The following is a 27573-nucleotide window of genomic DNA, read 5'->3' as shown; positions in this document are numbered from 1 at the left end:
GGCAAGGCTACCTTGCAAAAAATTCTCCTCTGACCATATATCTCCCAATTTGCACCCCATACACAATACTTGTGCTTATCTCAGTAAGATTTAAAGCTTTGGTGGATAGGATATAAACAGAGAGGAGCGAGTCATGCATAAAACCTTGAGCTGTAGGGTACATAGCCTAGTTGATCAGTTTGTGTGGAAATTAGGGTTTTCCCTGTTTCAAATTAAAAAACGTTCAGACTAGTGATAGGACTTGCACAATGGAGAAGTCCTCTTGCTTTCTCCTTCCTTATAGCAGCAGAAGAATCTACAGTAACAACTAGAAAACTGACAAATAATTTGGAATCTTCACTTTGTTGTGGTGCTATCCCAGTATCTGGGATGTGTGTTTATACTACCCTTTTCAATGGTTCTGATACAATAAATGCAAGAGAGAAGACTTTTTGAATCAATGCAGGCAAAGATAAATCAATGTTTCAATGTTGTCTTGATACTAAATATCCTTTCTTATTTTTTTCTGAGACAATGTAAAAGACACTATCTATAAAACAATATCCCTGCTTTGTGCCCTTACTGAAATAGCTTCCAGTTTATCAGTTTTGCAAAACTTGCAACACATTAATTTGACAAAAGTGATTCTTAGTTGATGAGCATTGAAGTATATATTTTTTTCTAGCATCTCAGACTTTGTGTGTAAATTACTAAATGGTTTTGCAAGGTTGCTCCATCATGTTACACTGGTCAGATGAATTCACAGGAGAAACTTATTCCTCCTCACAGACTCAACATCTGCCCTCACTCCAAAAGGGAGCACAGCTTGCATTCTGCAGGTAGCTTTTCCAGCATCTTTTTTGTGTATATTTTTTTTGGACCTACAAGGGAGCTTTACTCTGAAGTTCAGTGACAATTTACTCCGGCATTACAAAGCCCTTCCAAAATAGCTGTTCTTTCTGGTGTCTTTGATGCAGACTGATGCACTACCTAGACCTGTCAAAGTATTTCAAAACTAGCAGTAAACAAAAATATTGTATTTTTTTATGTAGTTCCCAGAACACAGACAGGCAAGTATGGTAGAGAATCAGATGAAAGTACTGACTACAAAGAGTCTTCATCTCCAAAGAGCTTAAATGTCATTAGATGACATTTGGCTAACCACGTCTTGATGCCTTTATAATGGAGGTGGGAAGAAAACCAGAGCAGATTCATCATGTAGATTCACTTCACCTTTCAGGAAAGGACATGACAGCTAGAGTTGTTAATGCAGCTTGGTTTTAGGAGGAGCAAATGGCATGGAAACAACTACGGAGTGCAAAAATCAAGAGATCCAGTTTTGACAGTATAGCTCACAGCTATTCTGGGCTGTTCTGCTTGTAAGATCCTTATGGGATTCCCCTTGTTGAGAAAATAATTAAAATGTGCACTGACCAGTTATGTGATAGGATTCTCTTCACTACCACCTAGTGGGAAACTCCTTCATTAACTGAACTCCAGAGCTGTTCCTGTTCTCCAACTCATCCTCACCCTGATGATAGAAACAGTGTATAAGCGAACGGGAAATGGAGTGATGAATGAGAATGACACAGTCCTATTTCTCCATACCAGAATAGGAATAGAGAGAAAGAGACAGCGAGCCTATACTTTAAACCCATTATGTCCTATGGCATTATTACACCACACCTTCCAGTTCTGCAGCCAGTTAGTTCAGTTCTTAATAGCTGTTACACCTTAGCCTCAGTCTCACTGAGGCTCCTAAAACTTAACGAGCACAATCTTTGGTGATACAGAGGAAAACATGAATTCTTCTGAACGAAACTGCAACCTGCAAACAGTGGTAAGGAGAAACTTGTGAACCTATTCCTGTGTCTCAGTCGAAAGATAGCCTCCATCTCTGGGTTCTGAAGATTTTGGTGGTTCTAATTCAAAAGTAAGAAAGGAGGCACAAAAAAAACTCACACACAACTCTCCTCTGAAAATCACATTTTCAGTTACATTATCACATATTTACAAGAGACTACTCAATTAAAGCATAAAATGGATATATATTTGGAACATTAAAAGCATGTATTCAAGTAAGTTCTTTCCCACTGAGATACTCAGGGTTTGCACAAACAGCTGTAATCCAACCCTATGAAAACAATATATAAATGACAATTACCTTGGATTTTTCAGTCATGTGCCAAGCTCCCAGGGCACAAATAATTGGTTTTGTTATTTGCATAACCCTCTTTTCCCCAAGCACAGAAATAGGGGTGAACATATAACAACTCAGATATCACAGAGGTGAGGATGTTAATGTCATTCAGGCCAATAAAGCATTTAGCGATCTCAGCAGGAAGAACAGTAAAATGGAAAATAAATAAACTATTGAGAGAACCGTTTCTGTGTTTCTTTTGCCAATGGCAATTTTACCACCCTTTTCATAGAACTCTGCAGGCTCCCTTTACTAGCACTTATATCATAAAAATATTTGGATTTCTTTCTTTCTTTCCCAATGTGCTCCTTGAAATCACATGAGGCTGGCTTTATCCTAGCATATTACTGTATTGTTCATGATGTACACTTAATGATAGATATAATTCAATAAATGGAAACAAAGGTAATAGATATATTGATTTGAGAATTCAGGCGTTAGGAGTCTTATCTGCCTTCCATTCTGTTCACCAGACTCTACAATCTGTTACTTTGGTAATAAGTGTAATAAGTAGAATACAGACCAGTAAATCTAAAATAAGAATAACTTTCCTATTTTCTACCTATTTATGCTTTCATGCACTAGTTATCAGTGTTAAATAATCCACTTTATTACATGTAGTGGAGAAAGGATTACATTGGGACAGTTGAGACAGACTATTAGACATCAATAAAAACTGGAGGAACCATGGACATCCTTGCCTCAAATGGCAACAAATGCCTAACTAGGAAGGATGTTGGAGAATGCCAAGAGCCCAGCTTTATGAAATGGCTGTCATACAGTGTTATCTGACTGCCTGCTACTTCAGGAGAAATGAAGAAAATAACAGCAGAAAAATGCATCAAAGTTGTATTAAAGCGCACAGAAAACAAGGCAAAGTATTCAAGTGTGTTTAAACAATCTTTATTAAACTTGCCATTAAAATAAAACAGAAATCAGACTTCCTGTGATTATTTACTGATCTATTTTTGCAATCCGAATCCAAACCGATTTGATAATAAAACATTTTTTGTGAGCCTGCTGTTAATCTGGCCAGTTTAGCGTTGTAAAGCTGCTTATGCCTTGTCACTGAAGCACTGAATTTGAGGGAGTTCAGCAACCATATTAGTTACATCTAGGGAAAACCAAGCAATTTTGCAGAAAAACAAAAACAGATACTGTAAACATGAGAAGAATAAGCAGCATCATTCAGTGTTTTCAAACTTCAAAAACTTGCCCTATCACAATTACAAAGATCATGTTAGTCTGGGTAAATTAAGAATCAAGTAATGGCCCAGCAAATTGTTTTGCCATACCCATTTTCATTTATTACCAATGCTTAGTATATGTTGATTTCCTTAATTGCAACAATCTCCTTTTCTTTCAAATACTCATTCTCAAGGCAAAATCTGTGAGGTACAATTTAGTTACAAGAGTATTATGGATTATGGCACCCTACTATTTAGCTCCTGCTCTCCTACTAGAACTATAATTTAGTCGGTTAAAGCATTGCCGCGCATTGCAGCCTCCACCCTTGACCTCTGCTGTCCTTATTACCTCAGAACAGTATATTGTGGCACTCATAATAATCTGAGAAAAAACGATATTGCAATCTTTATTGTCCATGTCTAAAATAGGAGTAATTCACAGCAGCAGCCTCCTGTCTACTTCCCAAGTGTTCAGTCTGATTGCTAGCAATTTGTAATGTTTAAGAAACACTAAAAAGGTCACTAGTTTTCCTGCGCTGAAGAACCTGAAATACTTAATGGAGTCCTGAACCATTAACTAGCAGGGTCTGGCAGGTTACAGTGGATATAGAGGTGATGCTGTAGAAGCTGAAAGAAAGTTTCTTTCTTTCTTGTTTTGTTAATTGTCTAGGCTACTACAGTTTAAAGCGGGCAACTCTAATAGACCAAGGGAAAAAGCACTTCAGGTGAAAGCAATAGAGTATTTACCTCCTCCTCAGTATTTGAAAGGTTTCCATTTTCAGCTCACAGTTCTCCACATGGCAGCCGGCTGCAGCATTCAATGAGGTCCTAACATACAAACAGATGTTCATTTCTGTTTCTAAAGTCTTCAAATTTCACCAGTTTCAAAACAGGCTATTTTAAAACCCCCTGCAACTGAAGGTCCCCAGGGCAAGCAGAAGCAACAGGGAAAGGGATTTTGGATGCATAAAGAATCCTCGAAACCACACAACACAGACAATTTGTTGCTGTGTTTTCTTCTCTTCACGGTTTCCCTTGACAAAGACTGCCGTTTTTGCCTCAAGTTTAGGTTGTTTGGCCCTCTCATTCCTCCCCAAGCATGCAAGAGACAGACTTACAGAAAACAGATTGGACAATCTTTTAAATAACAACAGTGATATTTTCCATCTTAGTTTAGGTAAAAGAAATCACCATGCCACAGAAAAACAGAAGTAACCTAGTATGACAGAATCTTCTGTCACATATGGTAGGAGGCCCACAATCTGTTATCCCCATTTGCAAAGTTCTTAAATTATAAGGATGTATTGTGAATAAAATATATATCACAGTTGGATACTATAATTACAATTTGCAATTACTGTTACTGACCAGCATTGGCATGTCTACTGGAAGAGAAAAATGAGCACAATTGAAATCACAAGTAAAATGCATATAAATTGTATCAAAACAGTGATAGGACGATCCCAAAGAACTCACCGCTCCTTAAATGCTCTTGCAGTATAACAATAAACAAACCTTTAGAAACCAAAGATGTATTTATATATTAATATTCACAAGAAAGTTTCTTACATTAAGTATTTTTACATGGATTCCAAATGGTTACTTCTTTTTTGCCTCAGTCTTCTGCAGCCATCTGAACTTGTCTTAGGTCACTGCTGCAAGGGGAGCTGGTGGTACCCTGGGCGTAGATGCCATCTGAAACAAAAGCTAACAGTTAACAAGTCCTGGTTGAAAGGATCAACCCAGCAGTCCAACTGCAGTTTGCCATGCAGAAGAAGGGATCCAGTCTGAAAAAGAGCTTTATCCTTCAGCTGCTGACTTCAGCATTTTGTCACTGCAGCCCGGAGAGCATGGCTAATGCTGCCCACAAAGGGAAATTGTAGCCAAGTTCACCTTGCAGCATTGTCTCAGGACACCAGTGAGTTTTGGAACTAGTGAGTTTTGAAACTGGGCTCCCCTTAGCTTGGGTTTGATGGGAGCATGTAAAGAGACAAGTAGTTGCCCCTAGGAAACCACCGTTAAAACATCGGTTTTAAATCCTCTTGATCACGTAAGAAGGAATCACTTGCACAAGATGCTCATGCACAATCAAGTCCACACCATGATATTTCCTAATTTAGCCACACGAAGCAGATAGAGTCATTTATATATTTTCAGAGCAGAGAAGACCTTTGTCATAACGACTCCCCGAGAACTGCACTAAGTAATTCCAGCTGAGCTAGAGAACACGTTTTCAGAAGTCACCCAACAGGTGGGAGTAGAACATTAGAGAGGGGCTGGTATCAAGAGAGAGTAATAAATGGGAACCAAAGCCGGCACTTCTCAGAAGTAGGGCAACTGAAGATAGGAGAGGGACTTTCAGCATATACCAACACCCAGGGCTATTCCTTATCATGTGCTTGAATCACAAGCTCAATGGGGCAAGCCCTGTAATCCTCTGAATTATGTGGGTACGCTGCACCTGCTCATCAGTTAAGCAATAAACATGGCAAGTTATAATGGTGGGATTGGGATTTGTATACCAAGATACACAGCAAACAAAAAGGCAGAAGTGAAAAAGTCATTCAACACTTGATGTTCTGCCACAGAAGCCAGCTGGATCTCCAGAATGTCCTGTGAGTCTTGGGAACATTTATATAAACCCAGCCATTGCTCTTCTCTACTGGAGGGTTGCACGAGGGCTAACGAGGCTGCCAAGGCAGCTTTCTTGCAGCCTCAAGCAGCTTTCTCTCAGCCCAAAGCCTTCCTTAAGGGCTGCAAGTAGCTCAACTTCACCCCAGCCAGAGCTCTGAGTAGGCTCTGCCATCTTCCAACAGCAGCACCTTCTCCTGAACCAGGCAGAACCCAACGTGCCTCTTCCACTTAGCTACTCCATCTCCTTCCTTCTCTAAATCCAATAGGGCCAAAAATAAGTCATGTTTTTCCTTTCTCGTTCTCCCCTTTTCTTTTTCCATAGCTTACTTTTCTTCTCCATGCTGGCAGAACTTCTACCCCTTCGTTTTACTCTCCTTCTCCCTTCTGCTTCCCTCCCTTTCCCCCTCCCCCTGCTTTCTCTCCCTCTGCACTTTGTGAACTGCTGCTGCAGTGCTGAAGTCCAAAGTTCAGTAACTTGCTAAGCACACAGATAAATATGAACCTTGGAGAATTTACATTGCTCCAATGTAAACAGATAGCCAAGGGTCCCTTTATCAGCACTGGCTCAGGACAGTCGTGGGGGGTCTGAAGTGGCTCAATTTTGTATTTTGTTTTTTTTGGGGGGGCGTAAAGGCGGGAGGCTGTGCTGTGCCCACTCTGCTGACAGTCGGGCGCGTTACCTCAGGAACATGGTGTAGGGAAGCTGGAAGCGGGATAACCTGGAATTCAGAGCCAAGGGACACCAGCCTGAAGACCATGGTCTCGAAGCTGAGTCATCTTCAAGTGGAGCTGCTGGGAGCGCTGCTGGAGTCGGGGCTAACCAAGGAGACCCTGATTAAGGCACTGAGCGAAGTGGAACCCTACATGCTCCAGAGTGAAAGTCAGCGCGCCATCAATGCCCTCCAGACAGAGAAAGGGGAATCTTGTCCCGAAATCCCCAATCTCCCCAATGGAATGGGGGAATCCAGGTTATCGGAAGATGAAACCTCTGATGACGGGGAGGAATTTACCCCTCCGATAATGAAGGAGCTGGAAAACTTGAGCCCTGAGGAGGCTGCTCACCAGAAGGCTGTGGTGGAAAGACTATTACAGTAAGGCTCCTCTTTGCTGCTTTCTTGTATTCTCCCTCTAAATCTCTTTTCCTTATCCCTTCCGCTCAATGTTCCTGGTATTCACAATTGATCTAGCTGGAGAGACAGTCTTCAACCATGCCCAGACTAGCAGCTCTCCCAGAACACTCCCTCAGTTCCTTACAGATGCTCAAACTTTCTCTTTTAATCTCACTTAAAATGCATAAAGGGAGCCCTGGACCCTGATTACATATTTGAAATGCTCATATCATCTAGCTTGAGGACAGTCCGAGGCCTGTATAACTTATATCTCTGACTAAATGCTAGTTTTTAAGATTTACATTTTTGTAGGATTCACAATTTCAGTCATCGAGGGATGAAAAATGAAAACATACGTGGTCACTCTTAACTGGTATCATATTAGCCTATGAATTTTTTGTAAATTGAAGTTGTAATGCTTTCCTGCTATTTTTAAGGAGATAAATATTTTTAATTTTACCATTTTTTGCTACAGATTATTGGTCTAAGACAAACCAAGAGAACTTGTTCTTGTCATTCCTGCAAGTGCAAAGTTCTCCTCACTTCACTGGAGATTTTTCTTGTAGAAAGAGCACAAATCAAATAGACGCAGAGGTTAAAATCTAGGCAGAACAAACTACACTTCTACCATCTGCTGCCTGTCACAACTACAACAGAACACATACAGCAACAATTACAGGTTTTACTGCCACACAATTTTGCCTTTGCATACAGGCATTTTTGAAATGGATAAACAGGCAGAGTTCCCTGAGCCAATAAGCCTTGTAACAGACTCAGAGAAACTTTCACCAAGATTCCTATTTGGGATTCTTCCCGGGATACTATTCCTGAGAGCAAGCTAAGAGGTTTGCCCAAGCAAGGACCGGGTCCATCCCAAGCTATCTAGCACAACAGAAGCAGAATCTTGCCCATCTGTTTTAGGGGTGGGTATTTTGAAATCACAAGCTGACAGAAGACACAGGATGCAGCAACGTTCTGCACTTAAAATCTTCACTAAAACCCAGTTAGAGAATTTCTCAAGCTTTCTGGTCACTCCTCTTCATAAGCAAACAAAATTAATATAAAAGGTAAAAACAAGAGGCAAACTTAAAATCCCACCACAAAGGCCAGAGCTAGAAAAACACCATGTCAAGAGTTTGATTTCACTGTAAATACTTAAGAGGTGAAAGCTCCCTGGGAGACTGGGAGCTGATGACTCTGCAGTACCCATCAGAGGTAAATTCACTGGATCAGCTCTTACCTGGGTGGGGAGAGCATTCCCAGCAATCCAGTCTTCTTTTTGGACCAGTAACTCTTTCTCCTCGTCTTCCCCCCTTCCAGCTCTGTTACATCTTTTAGTCTCCTCTGTTCCCCTTACTTTTCTTCTCCCTTGTTCTTTTTAACTATTCCCTTTTCTCTCCTCGCTTTTGTCTCTGCTGCTAATCCTCCCATTTTGATGCCTTCCTGGCTAATTTTCCCTCTCCTTCCTTCCCCCCATCCTTGTCTCCTTCTCGTCTCCCTGAGTCTGCGTACAGGTCTTGGGGTAGTTTGAGACCAGTGGCACCGGGCGGGCCCTGGCTAGTTACTAATTATCCAATGGCTTTATTATTTCTCTTTTGTCTTATAAATTTATAGATGAAAAGCCCCTGATAAGCTTTTTGATCATTAACTTCTGATCAGGTATCTTTCCACAAAGGCAGCCATGGAAGCTGAAGAGGAGCACCTGGCTTTGTCCCGTTCTCTCTGATGAATGGGTGAAGCAGTACTAACATGCCATCCCCTGTGATCTGAGAACAGACTCGCAGATGGAAGGAATTCTTTCCTGTCACCTTCAATTCAGTGTGAAATCTGTTTTCTGACCCTCCCTGCCATTCTGGGATCTTGCTACTGGTCTTTCCTGTGCTTATTACCAGCCTCAGCACAACACTTACCTCTCCTGCAAACCTGTAACATTAATGCTTTCCAATCAGTCTCCCATCTCTCTGCAGAGTCAACTGAGCAGCATTCCCCTTTTACAGAATGGGATTCTATGACTTACCTAAACATTAGGAGAGCAGACAGAGGACTGGGCAAGAATCAGGAACTTCTAAGCCTCATACTGGGTCTTAATTGCAAAGCTTTGTTCTGAACTCCAAAACTTTATTCTGTCACTCCCCAGTACTACAAGATAGAGTAATTCACTTCTGCTGCTCCAGACAGTATGAAGGGGACCAAAAGCCCCAGTTTCAGCCAGTAAGTTAGAAGCGCACTTATGAAGGAATATAATAGATCAAAATTATTCAAGATAAAGTGAAGATAGTAGGAAATCTGTATCGTCAAGTTTCAAATTTCTGATCAAAGATATATATAAAAATGCATTTAAAGCAATTGTATGTCTGGGGATCTATTCAAAGTATCCGAACCAGTATCAGGGTTTGATAATATCTAAGCAGTTGTTACCTATTAATAAACATATTTTTGGTTTTAAGAACAAACCTTTCCATTAACATATGGAAAAGGTAATGTCCTTAAAATAATATTGTAAATAATTACAGGCAAGGCAGAACAGTCTGTAATGGAAATTACTGCCAGCCACAAATAAAAGGAAGGAAGGCAAGAACTAATCTCCAAGCCCAGGTATCCACATTAGAATTTTAATGCTTGCAAAGCTATTTCAGCATCCACATGAGGATTTCAAATCTAGAAACTCGATGGAGGCACTTCTGCCTTTAGACAGAAGCTTCTTTGGCCTAACAATTCCTGGTCTAACACTGTAAACCACATTTGAACAGAAAGATTGACTTGTGGGCAGCTACAAGTGATAGAAGAAAGTCTTTGTGGTAACTGCAGGCATTGCTCATTAAGTAGCATCAGGAAAGAAACCATTGCTAGGTTTACCAGGTGGTGGAAAGGAAAAGTGATAGCATCAAGACACCAAATATGTCCTCACAGGACCACTGAAGTTGAAGCCACAGTTTCAGAACCACTAAGCACAGATGAGCAAAACAGGATGTAGACAAGAGACATCCACGAACAGAGTAAACCTATGGGCATTTATTACATTTTGTCCCTGCAGAAAACAGCTGACAGAGGAATTGCATATAATGGCTTCTCTAGTGAGGAATTAATATTCTATTTCCTCCCTATCTTACTGATCTTCCGTAAATTTGCAATTTGAGTGATTTAGAAAGAATGTTGTTATTCTACACAAAGAACTGCATCTATGATAAAGAATAAATAACTCACTAGTAAGGTGGAGCTGTGTGGAGTAATTATCAGGTATTACCTAGAGTAGAAGGCAAGAAAGAAGCTACCTTGGGAGAAGGGACAGATCATACATGTACAGCAAATAGAGACGTATAGCAACAATTCACCTGTAGGGCAAGGGGTAAAATTCTATTAGGACAGACAGAAATGGAGATAAGCAACAGATCTCCCCTGGAGGCAGGGATAAAAGCATGTTTTCCACAAGGAAAAAATAAAAAAAAAGATGTGATGATAAAGGGTCAATCTTTTCCCCATTGACAGTGCGTCTTAGAATGGCTCTAGCTGGGGAATCTGGAGATGAAGCTGCCACACCCCTTTCATTTCCACATATAAACCAAGATGAGGCAAACCAGGCCAAGTTCAATAGAAAGGAACCCTGCCGGATGGTCTTACCTTCCCTGCTCTCTGCCTAGCCCGGCTCCAGTCTGTGCACTGACATCAGTGAGGGTTGTCTGGCAGGCTCCAGAAGAAAGGGCCAGAGGATGGTCCAGAGAACTTCCTCGCTCTGAACCTCTGCTTAAGCGAGGTCTGGTCCAAAGCAGAAATTCAGAACCTACCTTGAGGAAATGAAGGATTCTCTTACCTGAGAATCTGAGAATAGGAAAGAAGGAAAGGAGAGAAGGGAAAAAACGAGGAAGAGGAGGGGAAAGAAAGGAACAAAGGAAAAAGAAAGAAAAGTCAGTAATAGTGAAGGAAGGAGAAGGTCCCCTGAATGTTACATCTCCAGCTCTCTGGAATGGGTTTTCTTTAATGCTAACAACTTGATATTTACTTTCCATTTAAATTTGAGATGTTGCTATAAATTATCAACCAGCCTCTTGTTCCCTTTGAGTTTATAACTAACTACCTGGGTTACTTATTGTTCAGGTAACAAAAGGGAGGTGAAAACGCCCTTAAAAAGTGACCTCAGAACTAAGAAAATGGGAAGCCGGAATGCAGAGAGGACCCAGGCCCCTGTGGCTGAGATGAGTCAGGGAGAAGGGCTATGCTCAGAGGGTGAGATGAAGCTGACAGCAGGACAGCAAGACTTAGGAAAAAAGGAAGTAAAAACTATGTGACAAGAATCTGCAGGCAGAAATTAGACCTGGGAGAACAAGAGAAGAGTGGGGAAGCAGCTTGCATCTGAGAAGAAATAAGAGATAAAAAACAGAGAAGAGGCTTGCAGATAGAAGAGTTTGAGAAAGGCAGACCCGTTACTACAGTTCTAACTCAGGAATTGAGATTTTAGTGCACCTACAACCAGGAAAACTAGGTTTAGAGTGAAATCCTGCCCTCTGACAGTCAATGAGTCTTACCACCAGTGAAGGTTTCACTTTATGGTGTCTTAGACAACAATAAAGACATGGAACTCAGTGTTTGGGCAATGGTTCATGTGAGGTCCAGCTGACCAACTGCCACCACTTGCTCTGTGATGTAGCCTAGGGCCAAAAAAAAATTGCTGCATTGATATTACAGCCTGTGTTTTGACAGCATACAGAGTAGCTTGGATTTCATACAGCTGCCCTACAAAATCATACAGGGCTAAGACTTCCCTGCACTATTTTACCTCACAGAACTCTTTCTGCTTTGTCTCAAAACAAAATGGAAATACACAAGGCTTTGAAGTCCTGTTAAAAGAGACTCACAGGTTCTTCCTGCTTTATTTCTACCTCAAAGAAGTAAGGAAGGCAGAAGGAGACTCCTTGTCAGAGGAGATAGAAGTGACTCATGATCAGGGTGCAGGAAGGAAATCAATATATAACAGAGGTTCCCATCAGTAATACCAGTCCCTCCTCCCCCCATCTGAGCCAGGGCTCAAATCTAAGAGATCAGAGATTCCAAGTCTGAGCCTTTTCTCCTTTGTACAGGAACTTGCGCAACAAATTCAGGGTACGTATGCTGGCTAGACTATCACAAATAGAGAGGGAAGAGATTGATCCTTGGTTTGGATGGTAAGAGAAGAAAAAGACACTGAGAAAGGGAAAGCTTTCATGAGTTCAGCCCAACTTGAGGCTACTGAAAGACAAAGACGGTAAAGGGAAGAGGCTAGAAGACAGAATCCTCTATAGCAACTGTACCATCATAGGAGAGAAGCAAACGGTTCTATTTTAAGAAAACAGAATCTTCAGAGCTATAACTGACACTGCGTCTGTCATACTTTAACTGCAGCAGAGCTTGTTCCTTGGACTATCCAGCCACTGGGAAAGAGACTGTGAGGGGAACAGAGATAAGGGTGTTTGCACTGAGAGAACAGGTGTGGACTTTGTCCTCCTTATCATTTTGCAGCCTCTGGCAACTTACTGAGTCAACAAAGCCATGAATAGTACAGCTGTTGCCTGTTGCTCAGACCTGTGTGCACTTGCAACAGTTTCTCCATAATCCTAGGTACATTTTTCCCCCGCTGTTACTCCTTTGATGCTGGTGTTGGATGCCACACCACTGCATTTCTACAGCACACAAACCACTTCCACCAGAGATTTCACAGATGATACACAGCAGGATGCTCTCTGTTAAAAACTAACCCAGAATCTTTTCCATAGAGGCTCCTGCACTTTTTGGTTCTAGCCTGCATGATTTCACATCTGTTTTTATTGTAATTTTCAGTGCTAGTGAAATTGATACACAAAAAGAAGTCACAAAGTCATGTTTTCTCTATTTCCCTTAGGAACTGACATGGATATTCCAACAGGTGACCTTCACTGTCAGAGATTCAGTCATAATAAAATCCCAAATCAGATTAGTGTCAAGTTTTGTGAATAGGTCTCAAGTAGGTCTGTCTATTCCTTCAGCTGTTATCCCAAAGGAAGGTGGCAATAAGAGGAATTAATAGGTTTCTTGTTCTTCTGTGAAGCATGTAGAAGTTTGAGTGGGTCTAGATGCAAAGCAGTGGAATTGCACAACACAGCTGATGTGCAAAACCGTAACCCTGGATGGCTTGGTGTGCATATGCATACAGAGCTGTTGTGTGACACTATGATGAAAGCCTCTTCTCATTTCCTACACCACTGTATGGGATCTCCTCCAGGGCATGAGCGAGGTTCAGCATAGTATCCGAATGAATCTGTCCAGGAAAAATTAGGTACATTTACCCCAGCACCTATGCCTTAAGGAAGAGAATGGCAAAAGAGATGTCAACTCTGGAAAAAATATCTATAACCATAAAACATCTAGCTGAATGCTGAAATCCAATGTCACTTCCCTCCTTATAACATTTATTTCTCACTAGCAGCAAAAAAAAAAATACTTTTGCATTACTTTCCAGCGGAAAGATGAATTCTTTGCTCATTTGCTGGTCAGTGCTGTCTGTCATTCACAGATGACAACTGCCTAGACAGAGCAGGGCAAAACCTTGCACAGAACTGAGCACAGATGGCAAAGACATGGCTACATATTGGGAAATTCATTTGATAACCACAGATGACTCCTCTTCTAAAGGGAAATCAAAGTGCCTGCAGAGATCAGTTTAAGGGAAGCTACTGCTATTTCTTTGCCACCTTATTTCTGATACCATGCAATTTTTACCCTGAATGCACAGCCAAAATTGAACAAGGTTCAGGACACCTTTCAGAATACCTTTCCCTTATTCAGCCAGTTAACGCTCTTGCCGCACTACGTGCAGTGGTGATGGCTGATGTGCCTCAGGAAGCTCTAGTGCACATGCTTGGCATCCAGGTCTGCTGAGCACTGGCTTTAGAGATGGTTCTCCTGAGGAATGTTTTCTGCTCCTTCCAGAGAGGATCCCTGGCGGGTAGCGAAGATGGTGAAATCCTACCTCCAGCAGCACAACATCCCTCAGCGCGAGGTGGTGGACACTACTGGTCTGAACCAATCTCACCTCTCGCAGCACCTCAACAAGGGCACTCCCATGAAGACCCAAAAAAGGGCAGCCCTCTACACCTGGTACGTCCGCAAGCAGCGAGAGGTGGCCCAGCGTAAGTATGGCAACAATTGTTCTCCTATCCCTAATTCCATAAAAGCCTGTGCTGTCTCTTGCTAATCCTTACTCCCCGTTTATATCAAAGAAAAGCCACTTTTGGCAGGAAGCTTAGAGAAGTCCATGCCAGTACTCAAACTGTACATGGAAAAAAAAACCCTCATGAAGCAGCCTGCACTTATCTGACACCCCAACCCTCATTTGGCTAAAGAGAAGCAACCTAACATTATCCATTTGCAATTACAGTTTGATACCCATCCTCTGATTAAAACAGTGTAGGCTAACAGAGACAAAATTTCTGCCTGAGAACGAGGCTTTAGCAGTTTCAGCTAAAGCAACAGTTCCCCTAGCTGCAAAAAGCAGCATGCAGCAGTACTTGCCACAGCAAAGCACTGTTGACTGTCACCTCGTGCATTCTAAACCCTCTCTTTATGGGCACCCATTGGGAACCCATCCCTGCAGCATGCAATTCTGTATTCCAAGAGTCTGCCTGGAACTGGCCACACTTATTTTTGTATTGATGGGTTGCAAGTAAAATGAGGCATTTGACCTTCATATTGTTCTGGAGAACAGGACTCCAGGCATACTTACTCTGAAGTCTCCTGCATCGGCTTTCACTCCTCCAAGGTGTGAGCAAAGATATAATCCATGCAGAAAAGGACAGGCAGCCTGTCATTTTTGCTTCCCAAAAGCAAATTCCTTTGCCCTCTTGTGCCTGCAGAATTCACACATGCTGGCCAGGGTATCTTGACAGAGGAACCCATGGGAGACGATCTGCCCACCAAGAAGGGACGAAGAAACCGCTTTAAGTGGGGCCCTGCCTCACAACAGATCCTGTTCCAAGCCTACGAGAGACAGAAAAACCCCAGCAAAGAAGAGAGGGAGGCACTGGTGGAGGAGTGCAACAGGTAAAGTTGGGTGTCTGGCTTTGAGGAAGGGCAGAGCAGGCTCTCTCTGCATTCCCGGTATGCTAGAGCCTGTGAGAGGTGGCACAGCAGTGACACAGCAGTGCATCTCACCACTGCCACCAGCCACACTTGAATGAAATGCCACTGCTGAACATCTCCTGTTCACACAGGATCCAGTAACACCCCATGTCTTGCTACACCTTGCAGGATCCTTCCACATGGTGTGCAAGGCCACAGCCACTTTGGGGCTGTGCACTTAACTCCGTGTCTTTGACTAAGGCGAGCTCAGCAAGACTCCTCTTGTGCTTTCTCCTAACAGAGCAGAGTGTATTCAGAGAGGAGTTTCCCCATCCCAGGCCCAGGGCCTGGGCTCGAACCTGGTGACCGAGGTGCGAGTTTACAACTGGTTTGCCAACCGCAGGAAGGAAGAGGCCTTCCGGCACAAGCTGGCCATGGACACCTTCAGCGGGCCACAGCCCACGCCTGCTCCCCCCCTAACTCCTCACAACTCATCCTCCCTCCAGCCACCATCTGCTCTCTCACCCAGCAAAGTTCATGGTAAGAAACAAGCAAAGGGAGATTTGAAAGAGACACTCAAACCTGTCCGAATGTGGTCACTGAAACCATCGCTCTTTAGGAAGTGAATTCACAGATAAAAAAGCGTGCTATAAGGAAAGAGCATAGAGATCATGTCTCCAAGTGGCTAGAAAAGCCAGGGTGACATTAAATTCAGTAACAAAACTTTCAGCCAGATCTCCTCACTTACTCTTTGACATTCTGCACTCCCTCCCGGCTGGCAGACAGTAATCCCCTTTCAAGAATTTATTTGCTGGGCTGCCACCACAGGTTAATTCTGTATCTTTTCACTCTGGTGCATGCCTATTGCTCTCTCCAATACATATCAGCACCATTACACACTGTGATTTAAGTTTTCAGGCATCAGGAAAGGTCATTCTACACCCTAGAACAACAGAGCTTCTTCAGCTTCATAGGCCAGAGGCAGTAAACCACTCTCACCCTGGGAAGAGAGGAGTCTCAGCAAGATCATCTCTACACCCACATGCCAGGAGGTGGTTTCCAGTGCACCCTGCTTGCTCCCTGCAGGGCAAGCAAGCAAGCACACAGCCATGCCTTAAAGTCAGGATCAGAGGAAGGAGCTAGGCCAAGTTACAGCGGAGAGCCAGGGCAAACTGGTAAAAATGTAACTCTAAACACTGAAGTGCCCACAAAGGAAGCTGAATTTAGCACTTGCCAAAGTTGCTCCGTTTCTCACTTCTGATGACCGGTTTCCCCCCCGTTGTGGTGCAGGAGTGAGGTACAACCAGCAGCCAGCCAGCGAGGCTGAGTCCTCCAGCAGCAACCACCACGGGAACAACTCGATGGTGACCACCCAAACCATCCTGCATCAGGTTTCTCCCCCTGGGCTGGAGCCCAGCCAGAACCTACTGAGCACAGACACTAAGCTGGTAAGTGACATACACTGACGTACCGCTGCCTAGACCATGTCAGGTCCTCTGCCTGTGGTTACTCAGTATTTCCTCAAATACTCTTAAAGCCACCTTCTTACAGATAAGTGTCAGAGCCACTTTGCACTGGCTGTGTAATATGATCATGCTTGGGATACCTGTGACTGATGGGAAGGGTGAGCATTCAGACATGAAAGCAAGAACCATGGCCATTTCCTTAAGATTAATAAATAATAAAATAAAAAAAAGTCTGTCCTGGCAAAAAAATAAAAAATAAAAACACAGAGCTCAAGGTATGACATGACTTCCCTCCTCCCAGGAGACTCTTTTCTCTTCTCCTTTCCCCACTGACAGTCTCTCATCATCTCCATCTGTCATTTGACCTCTACACATCTCAGGATAGTTGATCAGATGAGATTAACTGGTCTCTGATCCATTACTTGCCTGTAAAAATTAAGCCCAATAGCCTGTTTGCAACACACACCCTTGAGACACTTACCTGTTATCTGACTGCAGCAATTTACCTTCTCAAATTTCCTTCTGAGATTTTTTTGGTTTTGTTTTAAACTATACCTCCTTCCACATAATTAACAATGAAACATTAAGGCTACATGACTGGCCACCTTCAGTTTGCACATGTTCCCTGGCTTATAGGGAATCAGTTGGCAGAAGTTGCACATACTGGCCTGAGGCAAAGCTAAGTTCACTATAAATGAGTATGATTTAAATCTCTGCAGTCACTCACTCACTTGGCTGGTTTTCTGGTCTCTCCCTGAAGAAAAAAATAAAGGCTTTCATGAAGTGCTGAACATCTTCTAAAGCTGTCTTCCAGAACTGCTACCAAAATGATTTGTCCCACTGTTTAACCTGTTAGTGCTTGCTCTTCCTAAAGTGTCCTTATAGATTTTTTCTGAGGGGAGAAAAAAAAAAGTAGTATAAATGTCAATTTTCTTTATCAGCTGAATTATTAGAATGATATTTTGCCATTCCACTGTACTTCAACTACAGATCTCTAAAGGGCCTTGAAAATTCAAAACCCTGTTAGAGCATGAACAAAGGTGATGTGGTTCATTTCAGGGGCTGGGAAAACAGTTACTAATTTTTTTGGTGACTCAAGGTCACAAACTAAATCAGAAAGACATCTAAGCATAGAATAATTTCTACCCAACAGATATGCTTTATCTCTAAGAACAGGGAACTGTCAGTTAACGTGGCCTGAAGAAAATACAAGGAAAGAGATATAAAGAATTTTTTCAGCAATCCCTTTAAGGTCTCAGTCTGAAAACTCACTGGCCACAAAAAGACATGCACTGGGAGAAAGTACAGACATTTCTCAGAGGAAAGGGTGAACAAAAAGATAACTCCTGGATTCTGTACTGAGCTTCACAGATAGAATTATCACGTAAAATTACCTGAGCCCCTTAACTTCTCTGGGCATCATCTTCTTCCCTCAGCTGTAAAGCATAGGATAAGCCTTCCCTACAGAATGCAGTTGGACTGACCTCATTCATGTGTGTACAGCCCTTCTGAGCCCTTTAAGTATGAAAAAAATAAAACAGAGCAAGGATTTATTCTTATTAATTCATCAGCTGACCTGTGGTAGTTAATTGATGAGCATGAGAAACCAGGAAAACTGCAGACAAGCAAGTGTGAACTCCTGGTTAGCAAGGGGCCTAGGGCAGGCAGAAGTTTATCACAGCCCTGAGACTCGCCAACTCAGCCCGCTGCAGGTGGCTTTTTCACAGTTCTCCTTCCACACAGATCTCGGCTTCTGGAGGAACTCTCCCCCCTGTCAGCACCCTGACCGCCTTGCACAGCCTGGAGCAAAATCCACACGCACTGAGCCAGCAAACTCAGAACCTGATCATGGCCTCGCTGCCCAGTGTTATGGCGATCGGAGCTGGCGAGACCTCATCCCTAACACCAGCGTTCACCAACACGGGTGCCTCCACCCTCGTGATAGGTGAGTTGTGTCCCCGGCTGTTTGTTCTCTGGAATGACTGCTTATCGGGATAGGGAGCTGCCTGTAATTGTCAGCATCACCTCCCTGCTTTCAGGGACAAAAGCACTAATTTGGCAGTGATAGGTACCTGGGGAAATTGCCACAAACACTAACGATCTTCAACTGCACTACTTACAGGTACCCATGTAATTAGGGGACAGATGTTCCTTATTCATATTAGAATTAGGTTACACAGAAACCCAAGCCTTGAGAGCACGGGACTTTTGCAATCTATTCCCAAGCCAATGTTTTGTCCTGCTCCTGTGCATCTTCCCAAAGATAAACGTCATGCCTCCTTAAACCCATGGAAATGGAAACATGTTCCTAGTGCCTGCCTGAAAGACAAAACATCCTGTTTTGTTTCTTGTAAAAAGCAGCATATGCCTTTGGAACCTACAGCAGTAAAAACATTTTTTTTACTTTGACAGCTTTTCTGGACTTAAGAGATTACTTCTCATTCCAGGACTAGGCTACTGCCAAAATGCATTTAATTAGATAAAGAAAAATAAAAATGTATACTCTCTTCTTCTATCTTCTTCCTGGGAAGAAAGCAGTCCTATTTGTTCCATGGTGACAACTGGGAGCTAATTTCCATTTCCTCATTTATGTCCAGGATTATAACATTGTTTCTAATTCTGTGCAAGAAAAAAAAAAAAAGAGGAGAAAAAAAGATTGCCAGAGCATTACCACTGTCTCAGTGCTAGAGACTTGGTGACTTCCATGAATAGGGTCCAGACAGAAGTGAGTACTGATGTGTGAAACCTTCTACCACTTTCTCACTGGTCCAAGTTCCAAAATTTGGCAGCCCAAACAAAAGGAGTTTAATTTTCATTTCATGTGGCTGGGCAGCTACAGCACAGTGATCTCTGTTGCCAACAACTTCATAACAAAAAAGAATAAAGGATCGAGCTGGACACCGAGATGTAGCTCTGAGCTCCTTTCTGAGTGAGGATTCTCCAGCGGAGCTTTACACGGGGCTATCACTAAACTGGCAAGTGATCTACAAAGGGATGCACCCCAGGAGCAAACATGGGAAGTCAGAGGGGGTTTTCATGGTACCTGTGTGCATTACATGTTTTGCACAGCCTCGCTTCATTTTCACAGGCATGAAGTCTACTCATGATCATGGCTAACCAACCGATTTCCTGAAAAGCAGGATCCGAACTCGCCCTGCTGCAACAGACCTGCCATGACCACGACTTCAGAGGCCCTGCTGCAGAGCAGCCACTCCTCCCGTGGTGTGAGACACCACTGACATCACTCCTTGTTTTTCAGGCCTGGCTTCAACCCAGCCCCAGAGCGTTCCCGTGATAAACAGCATGGGGAGCAGCCTCACCACCCTGCAGCCCGTCCAGTTCTCCCAGCAGCTGCACCCGTCCTACCAGCAGCCCCTCATGCAGCAGGTCCAGAGCCACATAAACCAGAGCCCCTTCATGGCTACCATGGCCCAGATACAGAACCCTCACGGTAAGAGCATGAACTCGTTTGCTCAAGCAAAACAAACAAAAGGCTCTGCTCCGGAGCATTTGCTGGTTCTGAGACGTAAGTGCTGTCATTATTGAATTGTTTTTCCTCTTGCACTCACCTCCCTGCCCCTCTGCTCCCACTGGCTCACACACAGGCAGCATGAAGGAAAAGCTCAGCCAAGCTAATGGCATGCACAGCTCCAGCACCCACATGGTCTTGTTTTCTTTCGTGCACAGCTCTCTACGGCCCCAAGTCCGAGGTGGCCCAGTACACACACACAGGCCTCTTACCACAGACCATGGTGATAACAGACACCGCCAACCTCAGCGCCCTGACTAACCTGACACCAACTAAACAGGTAACAGCCTCTAGCACATCTGTTTGTTCTCCCACCTCACAAATGCACCTGCTGGGAGCCCCTTGCTTGTCAGAGTTTCTGGGTGTGTGGTCTGCACCGTCCCAGCAGAACCACCTTTCTCATCTCCTTGCCTCGCTGGCAGCAGCTGCAGTACTGGAGGCATTAAAACAAACTGGTCACTGCATCATCAAGGAGAATTTAATCTCCTTGGAAACAGCACCTGCTCGCTCCTTCTAATACTCTTCTCTAGTGCCTGTTAGCAGGGATGCAGAAGCCAGGCACCACTAACTTTTTTTCCTCTAGGCATTCACACCTGACTCAGAAACCCACACAGAGTCTGGGATGCACACGCCGGTATCGCAGGCTCCGACGATACATTTGCAGAACCAAGACACAACCATCCAGCACCTGCAGCCCGGCCCTCGCCTCACCTCAAGCCCTGCTGGTAAGAGCTACTACTACCTTAAAGCCCACATTGCCTAATTTCTCTTACCAATGCCGTAAAACCCAGTCCAAAAATGGCACCTGGGGCTCAGCATTCTCTAAGAGGGCTCTCCCAGGGTCTTGGGGAGGGATGGGGGTTGCTGAAAAGGTGGCACGAAGAAATGGTTTTGCGCACGGTCTGTGCAAGCTGTGTAAAACCAGGCTGTGGAAATGGGACCCTTCGTCAGAACTGAGAGAGGAAAATAACCTTATAAAGACTGACAAAAACAATGTCCATGCACAGCCAGTCGTGCAGGTGGTTTTCAGGGCTGGAGAGCTCAAGTTTCTCGTTGAGGGACTCCAGTTGTTTTCTGCTCCAAGAGAAGACATTAGCTAGGACATTAAAAACCAGGTCGAATCCTCCAGTCCAAACTCCCTGAGAGCTGCCTCCCATAACACTTTCAAGCTAGCTCAGGACTTGAGCTAGGTATGTAACGGCACACTAAGTAGAAAAAGTAATTATGCCACTATGCCAGAAAGTTTTATGTGTGCCCGTATTTCCAACACAACTGAGAAAGAGACTGCAACAATAATTTGTACTTAACTGATGCCTGTGCTTTTAACAGTGTCCTCCAGCAGCCTGGTGCTGTACCAGAGCTCCGACTCCACCAACAGCCACAGTCAGCTGCTGCCATCCTCTCACAACGTCATCGAGACCTTCATCTCCACGCAGATGGCCTCCTCCACTCAGTAACCAGCAACCAGCTCACGGGGACTGCCACGACCAACACGCAAGGTGCGACTCCAGCTGCGTTTGCCATCTGCCACCACTGCCTTTCGCGGGAAGACCAGGCTGCGGCCGCGCCTCACAAACCCCTCATTCAGCTGCCTCCAGGGGAGAAGGCGGCGCAGGCTCAGAGCAGAAGCTGTGGAACAATGATGCTGGCACTGCTAGAACCCACTGCTCCCCCCCCAAACCCAACCCCACAAGCCAGCCTAGAACAGCCAGACATCTCGTGGCTGCCGGAGCCCTGTTAAGATAGGGATCTGACTGGGATACTGCAAAAACACCAGGGCGTGGATGGGACTTGCATCCTGCTCAGCCTTCACGAGGCTGGGCCTGCACAAGCCTGCCAACACCAAACCAAGCCACACAGAAAAGAGCATAACTGAGCTGCCAACAGAGGAACACCGCCTGTAAAACACTGACCTCCTGTGCTGTAAGGAATCCCAAATGGGAATTACAAGAAATTGTTTAATCTTGGAGGCAAGAGTGAGAACCTGGCTTTCAACTTTGCAATGAAAATCACCCAGAAACTGAATCAGGAATGGCTTGGCAAAAGCCTGTCGGTACAAGCTGGGGTCACAACCTGTGACTACAAGCCACAAATCCTTTAGTTAACTACAAATCCCAGGCAGTCCCAGCTCAAAATGACCTGTTCTAAAATCATGCTATCCCAGTGGAAATGGCTTGGTTATTATTATTTTTTTTGGTATAGCTCTGCTTTGTTTTAAATGCAGAAATTAAAGTTTAACAGCAGCAAGGAGATTCCAGCTCTCTGCATTAACCACATGAACTCTGTCTTGCTGAACCATGGGGGTGTCGTTCTCTACCGGTCCCTGACAATGCACAGCATCTGGGGGGGTTCCCATGCTCCACAAGCAGCAGTTCTTTCAGTTGTTCTCTGTAATGATGTCAACTTGGATTGATTTTACAAAATTGTTCGTTCTTAGCTTCCTTGTAGACTAGATTCTACAGTTCTTGATAGGTAAATAATTTCCCTGGGGTCTAAGAGTCTTGCTTGCACTAAGTGAAGGCTTTTAGCCCTGAAGATCTGCTTATAGAAATAATTAGAGGAGGAATTACATCTTCTCTATTTGCTCTGAATCTTTACATCACTGATACGTCATTAGCCAGACACAAGAAAAGCCCCAATCAACGTGCTTCTGCCACTGTGACAGGAACAGAGCTATTCATTCTGCTGTGAAAGGGACAGAACTCCTTGACAATAAAATATGCCCAAGACTAATAACATTAAGATATAAGGAAGAATTTAAAAAAAAAAAAAAATGCCCAGCAGTGAACTCTTCAGATATCTTATCTGGAAATTTCAATATTGCAGATGTCCATTAGAGTTTCTTTTGTCAAGAGCTTCCTCTTGATACTGTCAAGCATCAGAAATTAGTGGCAGTAATTACATTCCCTGAGGAACTTTACCCTAGAATGGCTTCCTGGTTTCCTATGTGCATTACTTGCAAGTACATTGAGTCAGAAAAAAAGTCATCATAAAACAAGGCAAAAAATAATATTTCAACCACTATATATTTGAAACCCCAGGTGCTAGCTTCAGTATGCTGAAATTTTAACTGGCTATATTTTTTTTGTCACATTTGTTTTGTTTACGAGCCAATCTTCTACTCAGTCTCTCCATTTTTTGGATGCCAACTGTGTGTTCTTGAGTGAAATACAGCAAGGATTTTACAGTAGCAAAGCAAGCATCTTCGGTTTTCCCATGCTCAAAGAACAAGAGTTCACTATTTTGACTTCTCTGGTCTGGCTTTTAGGTCCCCTGAATAAGACCAATGAGTTAGTTACTGAAACCCAACAGTCTTAAACCAGAAATGGAATATTTATCCAAATAACAGGCTGCTTCCTGAAATACTGGAGCTGAAATACCAACAGATTAAGAACCACACTGAAAACTACTAAAGCCCACTGTAGTTCAGAGACAAAAGCCACAGTCAACCAAAATGAAGTCCGAAACACGGTGACTAAGATTTAAGTTCTTCCCGTAGCAATTTCATAGCATTGACCACCAACCAACTGAAAAGCCATCTTCAGCTGTATTTCGCCTTGCTGAAGGAGACTTCTGAATGCAACAAAACAAAAAGCTGCCAAATTAAATAAGACTAACGGTGTAGTAGAATTTAATAAAAAATGCCGTAGAAAACACATTTCAAAGGACACCATTTGAACAGAACTACCTATTTGTAACAATCCCAAAATAAACTCACTGCACACCCTTTGTTTACAGCTGAAATCACCCTGAAGAGGTGCAGACTACAGAGGGATTAGTAACATGGCAGGTTTCAACAGCAGATCATTATGACGATCACAAGGGGGAAAAAAAAGGGGGGGGGCTGACATCTGCCAGGGTGCTTTTGATACATGAGTCTGCCACAGGCCAGAGCTATTCTTAGTAGGCATCTAGGAGCAAGCAAAGAGGAGCTGATCACCTGTTGCCATGTAAACCAAATTCAGTTCATCATACACTGTCTCCATGACATGAGACTTGGCTTCAGGACATGAAAGAACAGATCAGGAAGAACACAGCTATGGTTACATCCTTCTGCCACACTAGTCCATGTGCAGTACTTAATCCCTTTGTGTTGGGTCTGCATAAGCAGCAGCACAGATAAACACTGCACTAGGACAATATTCCCTTCCATGAGGGATGCCAAAAACATAGGAAGTCACTTAGATTCTCAAGGCACTGAGCTTTTTGAACAAAGCTCCGCCATTAGCAACTCTTAGTTTTTATTTTCTGCATTCTTCATCACAATCACCTGTCATTTGCAGAGCAAAACCTTCATTCACTTTTTTTCTTCTTCTTTTTCTTCTTCTTCACAGATCCTGGCAATGCTGCGTTCTCTGTATGATTGCTGTGTTGTCTCTTATGCAGCCCATTTGCAGACAACTGTGGCAAATCTTTGCTGACCTGGTCACACTCCACTGAGTCTATTAATTTCTTTTCAGTCTTGTTCTCCCCCTTAATTTTCTTTTTCTTCTTTTTCTTCTGGCTGTGCTCTACATAACCCTGACTTGGATTCTGGCTGGAATCCTGGGACAGCACAGGAAAAGCGCTTTGCTTCAAAATGTCTGCAGCTGACACAGCAGCCTCCTGGTACCTTTGCCACTCTTGATCACTGTCCAGGTCACTAGAAAGGCAATAAAAGGGAAGGAAGTTATGTTATATGCTTGCTTCAAATCAATCCAATGCACAGAGAGCAGAGTGATCTAAGACCAGAGCACCTGGTAGACATCCAGGGGCTCCAGGACTCCAGTACCCACAGTTAGCGTTTAAATAGTTTGTACCTCCCACAAAAGTTTCTAGTTCCCCAGTATTAAAAAAGTAACAAAAGAAGTCCGCTATACTCAGAGTCATAGAAAACATTGCTCAGGCTCTTCAGCTTCTTGTTCCCATGGGGGAGTCCAAGATGCTTCTGAAATGTGGATTAGAACAGCGTTTAGGAGTGAAGCAGCTGACAGCACCTCACCTGGAGCTAGATGGCTGTCTCCTCCTTGAGGCTCGGCTACACTCTGATTTCTCACAGTCTCCCGGGACAGAGGAGGAGAAGAGGCGAAAACCTAAAATACGCATTTAGAAAGGAATTTTAGCCAAGATTAAAAAAAAAAAAAAAAGTGAGAGCAACCAGCAGTAATCTCACTAGGAAACCTCACTGCTGTTAATGGATAGCTACAGGGCTTAACAGAAATTATTTGGGACTAACAGTCTGTGAGGACTTAGGGCACAACAATCAGAACATCAAAGTAACAGCCTCCCATGGTGCTAACAAAATCTGCTGTTGCAAGTGCTCTTTAGGCAGCTGGCATTGGATAGGATCCATCCCACTCGTCACCATTTAACTAATCAGATCACAAAACACCCATGAGGTCTGTGACTAGAACTCACCATCATCTCCACCATCAGGCTGTTGCACATGAGTCTGTGAAGGTCCTGATGAATCCTTCAAGACAGTGATGAAACTAAACAGAAAACCCCAGTCAGATCTTAGACACTTAGATCTCAGTTTTGTACAAAAAATGAGCTAAAGTTGGGTGGGTGTTTCTAGGAAACAAGCTCAGAGGAAGATATTTTTTTCCTTACTTTTTTCTCAGTATTTCAATTCTCTGCTTTCAAAGCAGACTATGCCTTCTCTCCTTAGCAACACATGCCACAAGAATGACTTAACATTTCTGAAAGGCTACATTAAACTCCAGGAATTCTAGTTCTCAGGGCAATAGTTACACACATAATAGAGACAGCAGCAGCCCAGTCAGACGCACGCTGCCAGCACAACCCTGAACAGAGTATGGCTTTAAGCCACAAAAACAAAGGGAAGATTCTTGTGCTGACCTTTAAATGACCAAAGCGCTAAGGCAGACAAACTGTGCTTTTTCCTCCCACCATACATTTACTGCAGAAGCAAATGGAGACTGGTGGTGCTGCAGAGGTAAGTCTTTAACAGGGGAACACAAGAGATGGGCCAGATTAGAATACTGGAAGTTTGCATTAAATACAGGATTGAAAGAAATGAGAAGAGAAACAGCTTCCCCTGCGTATCCAGGTTACACTCTGATCTGGAATTTTTTACTTTTAGCAAACAAAAGCATCTTTGTACTTTACCCATAGAACAAGCTTTTTTACTATCACATGCCAATACCTGTCTAGCATTGCCCCCAGTTTCTTTGCAACATGTGCTCTGAACTCCGGTGTGGTCTGTAGCTCATTTCCATCTTCATCATGACCATTCACCTCACGCCTGTTTAAAATAGAAACAGGTTATCTCTTCCAAGGGCAATAACATCCGGTGCTCTCACCCAAACAGGAGATAAGGGACTGTAAAGTTTCCCACTCTGTAGGAACTAATTTATACTTTGTTGCTAGACAAGACTACTAAGAAAGGTGGAAAATAGCTCAACAGTGACAGTTCAGCTCCCAAGAGTGAACTTCATGTTATTTAGCTCTGACAGTTAGTAATCCAATGATTTTGTAGTTGAAATGGCCTAAAGAATAGCCTATAAATAGCCTACCAAAGCAAACAAGTGATGTCAGGACATCCCTTCTCTGCTATGTGCTTCCTGTGTACATTGATACAATTCATGTAAATCTTGTCCCATGAGAAAGGATTTTATGAAGTTGCCTGGCTGACAACTTTCAAAACTGAGCCTACAGAAATGCTGCAAACGTAGATAGCCCAACATCACCTCCATTGCAAGGCTCCTAACTTAGGTGCTGCTTTCCCAGCTTACACATGATTGGCTTTGCAATTGCAATATTTTAAATATGTCTTTCTACATATAACTCTCTATTTTAAACTTTATTAAATTGTTACAAGTAAATATTAATTCCTTAATAGGACATTTCTGACAACTTGAACTAATGCTTTAACCATCAGCAGTCATTTGTTTCCAAATGGCTCCGCGAATGGAAGCGCCACAAGGTATTAACTGTAAGTAGCACAAACACAACATAGTTCAGGCTTTTCTCCACAGAAACACAGCTCTGAAACAAGAAGCACAAATACCTTAGGCTCTGCTGCGCAGACTGTAACCGATCTTTTTTAAAGCCACCTGGCAAAGAAAGAAGTAAAGCTATGTGAGAAAGAAACCCGCGGCCAGGACCTCCTTATCCCTCCTCCAGACACAGGGGCTGGAGAAACCCCTCGGGAGGGCAGAGGGAAGCCTCCCACCGCCCGGGCTGGGGCAGACCCTTAAGCTCGCCGCCACCCTGGGCGCCGCCGCCGCGCCGGGTGAGCGTAGCCCGGCCTCTGCCAGCCCTCACCGCCCCGCGGCTCCGCTCCCACGGCCGCCTGCTTGGCGCAGTCCCAGGCCGCCTCCCGGAACCGCTCCGCCGCCTCGCCGCCGCTCTCCGAGTCCGAGTCCGAGTCCGGGCCCGAGCCACCCCTGGGCGCCGCCAT

General features: G+C 43.6%; 2 protein-coding genes across 4 annotated transcripts; one reads left to right on the top strand and one right to left on the bottom strand.

The window, feature by feature from the left end:
* Positions 1-4055: 4055 nt before the first annotated feature.
* Positions 4056-27573, bottom strand: LOC311215820 (protein CUSTOS; the record flags this gene model as incomplete). 2 transcript variants are annotated; one of them, XR_014618919.1, is made up of 8 exons in its annotated part: positions 4056-4194; positions 4936-5061; positions 24439-24810; positions 25150-25240; positions 25566-25639; positions 26317-26415; positions 27181-27226; positions 27438-27573. XR_014618919.1 is itself a non-coding variant. In XM_084297180.1 (6 exons), 6 exons carry the CDS (start codon positions 27571-27573, stop codon positions 24462-24464), a joined length of 795 nt encoding a protein of 264 aa, XP_084153306.1. In that variant the 3' UTR covers positions 23691-24461. The 2 variants fall into 2 exon arrangements, 1 of the variants encoding a protein (XP_084153306.1); XM_084297180.1 differs by lacking the exons at positions 4056-4194; positions 4936-5061 and having other exon boundaries at positions 23691-24810.
* Positions 6691-21625, top strand: HNF1A (HNF1 homeobox A; the record flags this gene model as incomplete). Of its 2 annotated transcripts, none has more annotated exons than XM_084297370.1 (10): positions 6691-7091; positions 14046-14245; positions 14969-15155; positions 15475-15713; positions 16464-16621; positions 18383-18584; positions 19899-20090; positions 20327-20448; positions 20752-20893; positions 21498-21625. In XM_084297370.1, exons 1-10 carry the CDS (start codon positions 6757-6759, stop codon positions 21623-21625), a joined length of 1905 nt encoding a protein of 634 aa, XP_084153496.1. In that variant the 5' UTR covers positions 6691-6756. The 2 variants fall into 2 exon arrangements, with proteins under 2 accessions (XP_084153496.1, XP_084153495.1); XM_084297369.1 differs by having other exon boundaries at positions 16401-16621.

Source organism: Netta rufina (genome assembly GCF_964035555.1).
Source record: "Netta rufina genome assembly, chromosome: 17".
Lineage (NCBI taxonomy): Eukaryota > Metazoa > Chordata > Aves > Anseriformes > Anatidae > Netta > Netta rufina.
This window is presented reverse-complemented; position numbering and strand designations above follow the sequence as displayed.